Here is a 3,812-nt window from a genome sequence, read left to right as displayed (position 1 = left end):
AAAATCCTTTTATGTATGTCAATATTTTCTGATAAATATTTGTTTTCAATATTTTAAAAAAAACTATGCTTTTTTCATGGCAAATAATCAATGGAAACCTCAGAAAAAAAAACTGAACCAGTGGGCTGGTTCCCATCCTGCTATCAGTTTGGAGGGAGAGAAATGTTACCCAGAAATTAACCTCCTCATATTCATCTATTGCTCTGGCTTTTAAAAAGCTAATCAGTTTAAAATTCAACACTATTTCATGTTAACAATGTAAAAGCTAATCAGTTTAAAATTCAACACTATTTCATGTTAACAATGTAATGTGTTTCACTACATTAAGATAAAATGTTCTTGTCAAAATGTTGATTACGATCTTTTCTACTGATTTCTGCACAGATTTCATGAAGATTCATGGCTCAGATAAACTGCACCCAGGTGACAGAGTTCATTCTTGTGGGCCTCACAGATCGCGAGGAGCTGAAGATGCCTCTCTTCGTGGTATTCTTATCCATCTATCTTTTCACAACACTGGGCAATCTGGGACTGATCCTGGTCATTAGAACAGATGCAAGACTCCACACCCCCATGTACTTCTTCCTTAGCAACCTGGCGTTTGTTGATTTCTGCTACTCGTCTGTCATCACACCCAAGATGCTTGGGAATTTCTTGTACAAACAAAATATGATATCCTTCAATGCATGCGCTGCTCAGTTAGGCTGTTTCCTAGCCTTCATGACAGCTGAGTGCTTGCTCCTGGCTTCCATGGCCTATGACAGGTATGTGGCCATTTGTAACCCTCTACTCTATATGGTCCTAATGTCCCCAGGAATCTGCTTTCAGCTTGTGGCTGCACCCTATAGCTACAGCTTTCTGGTAGCACTGTTTCATGCCATCCTCACCTTTCGCCTCTGCTATTGTCACTCCAATGCCATCAATCACTTCTACTGTGACGACATGCCTCTTCTCAGGCTAACTTGCTCAGACACTCACTCCAAACAGCTATGGATCTTTGTCTGTGCTGGCATCATGTTCATTTCCTCTCTTCTCATTGTTTTTATTTCCTACACATTCATTATTTCTGCCATCCTAAGGATGCGTTCCGCTGAGGGTAGACGCAAGGCTTTCTCCACATGTGGTTCCCACATGGTAGCAGTGACCATTTTCTACGGAACCCTCATCTTTATGTACTTGCAGCCCAGTTCTAATCACTCTCTAGACACAGACAAAATGGCTTCTGTCTTCTACACAGTAATCATCCCCATGTTGAACCCCTTGATCTACAGCCTCAGGAACAAGGAAGTGAAGGATGCCTTGAAGAAATTAATTGTCAGTAAAAACCACATGTTTATGTCATGAAATTAAGAAAATTACTTGATGTACTATGTGTGCTCTATCTTTTTCCAATAAAAGACTACTTATTGATATATTATATGTAATATATTATATGTACTAATAAAATATCTAGTTATGATTATACGTATTTATAGAAAAACGTTTTTCCTATATGGAGTGATTTTTCAATATAAAATGTGATTTCATATATAAAACTAACTGTAATAATTTGAAACCTGTTCTTTCATTTTGAGAATGGGAAACATATAACAACAATGGAAAAAAATCTGTGGGTAATAAGACCATATAGCAAACTCTCATTTGCCAAAAGAAAAAATATTTAAATTGGAAATCTTTTCCTTTTTGTTTTATAATTATACTTTTGAGGTTTTAATATAATTGCAACATTTCTCCCTACCCTTTGCTCTATCAATCCCATTCCATATATCCTTCCAAGCACTTCTTCAACTCCATATCCTCTTTTTTCACTAATTGTTATTGAATATATGAATGTATAGAAACATGTTTGTAAACATCACCTGCTTAGACCATATAACGTTACTTGTCTGTCTGTTTTCGGGGATGACAGTGTACCCTGGACAATAATAGTGTGTTCTTCTCTAGGAAAGACCACCTCTTCTGCCTATAGTTCGTTCCACAAGGTTGAGGCCTCACTGGATTTTCTACATTTAGATTGGAATGTTCATTGCTATAATCCTTATCCAGCTCACATTTAGGAAGTAATGCTTGTGAGAGTCTATGGTTATATTTTCTGATATTATTTGGAGACATGATCTCATAGCAAACTCCTTGATCCTCCCGTTCTTACAATCTTTCTTTGCCTTCTTTTCCTCTTCCACAAAGTTCCCTGATGCTCAGGTGCAGGAGAGTTTTGTAGCTATGTCCATTGAGACTGTACTCCACTACTGCACCCTTAGGGTTGTGCTATGCTGCTCAGTGGTGTGGTTCATAAGCATTACAGTTGAATGGGGCTATTGTTTATCTCCCTCCTTTGGGACCTTTCCTCCTGCTTTTTGGTACTATGAAACTTGTCCTTGGAGAGAGGACATTCTGCTCAGTTTCACCTCAAGGGTCCTTGGGTTTTATTTCTGGCATGCATAGTGACACCAGCAACAGAGACTTACTTACTTTTAGCCTCTCAGGAGTAACCAAGGGCAACAGCAAAAGTTTGTATATTTGGGGGAGTCTCTTAGACAGTCCTATCCAATAACTGAAAGAAGTTCTCAAGTCTTAGTTAAGTGATCTTTGGCTCTTGAAGGGAGCATTTTTAGTTGTAAAAAGTTTACTAAAACTATGTATATATATTCATATATAAACATGTATAATAGTATTTTTAGCTAAATAGTTGATGGTATGTGATTTTTTTTCAGACATGCTCTTGTCGTTTTACCTGCCTACCTCCTTTCTCTATATTAACTCTACCATCATTCCTAAACACAACTCCTTTTCTCATTTCCTAAACTTTTATATGCCTGTTGAAATTGTCATCTCCGCCTCTGTCTGCTAAGGTAGGCCTAGTAATGAAAGCTTCTAGCTTCTATATAATCTTACCTAGGCCTTAAATGTTTTCAGCCTCTGAGACTTATTGCTGACCCCTTCCTAGTTTTTTCTGATCTCTGCCTGGCTTGTTCAACTCAGCTCTTCGGGCTCAAACTTCTCTCCAAGCTGACTGATTCAATCTGGCTTATCTCAACTTTTCCAAAATTACCATGGTAGGCCTCAAACTAACTCTGCCAGTTGGTTTTAATCTGCTGGCTCCTTCTCGTTGTCTGGTTTGATCTGTCTTCATCTATTTTTAGCTTGTTCTCTCTGCAAACAATCTGTAAAACTGGTCTGATCAAACTTCCCCCTCTTTTCTTCCCCTCTCAGTGCACTGTCTTCTTAGGTAGATTCCCATCCCTCTGTGTTCTCCTGAGAGTTTGGCATATCCTATTCTGTCAAATGTTTCTCTGACTCATCACTTTGTCTCCCATTCAATGACACATCAACATGGTTGTTTTCTTTTCAAACTAAATTTATCTTAATTGTTTGGGATTAAAGGTGTGTACTAAGGGTATGTAGACATTCCAGCTAGAAGGATTAAAGTATATGATAAAGGTGAGTCACAACACAACAAGAAACAGTGTTTTTTTTTTTTTTTCAGTAAATAACACAGTATTTGGGTTCACAATGTAATCATGTATCTTCCAACACTTACATAACCCTTGTCCCTTTTCTACCATATTCTGTTTTCAACTCCTTTTCTGGCTTTAAAGAGCCCTTTCACCACGCCCATACCTTCGAGGCTTTTCCCCACTTTCTCCTCTATCAATTTCAGTGTCTCTGGTTTTATGTGGAGATTTCTCAACAGAATACCAATGGCTTGTGCTGTAAAATCAAGAATTGACAAATGGGACCTCATAAATTTGCAAAGCTTCTGTAAGGCAAAAGACACTGTCAACAAGACAAAAAGGCCACCAACAGATTGGGAA

General features: G+C 38.0%; 1 protein-coding gene across 1 annotated transcript; it reads left to right on the top strand.

Moving 5' to 3' along the window:
- The first annotated feature begins 399 nt into the window (after positions 1-399).
- Positions 400-1,344, top strand: LOC110318814 (olfactory receptor 1044). The gene has a single exon (XM_021194093.1). It carries the CDS (start codon positions 400-402, stop codon positions 1,342-1,344), a length of 945 nt encoding a protein of 314 aa, XP_021049752.1.
- Positions 1,345-3,812: the final 2,468 nt, after the last annotated feature.

The sequence above is a fragment of the Mus pahari genome, chromosome 3 (assembly GCF_900095145.1).
Source record: "Mus pahari chromosome 3, PAHARI_EIJ_v1.1, whole genome shotgun sequence".
Lineage (NCBI taxonomy): Eukaryota > Metazoa > Chordata > Mammalia > Rodentia > Muridae > Mus > Mus pahari.
Note: the sequence above shows the minus strand (reverse complement) of the source record. Positions and strands in the feature narration are given on the sequence as shown.

Excerpts from the sequence above, each read along its gene's own strand:
- LOC110318814 (XM_021194093.1), top strand. The coding sequence starts at position 400 with ATGGCTCAGATAAACTGCACCCAGGTGACAGAGTTCATTCTTGTGGGC.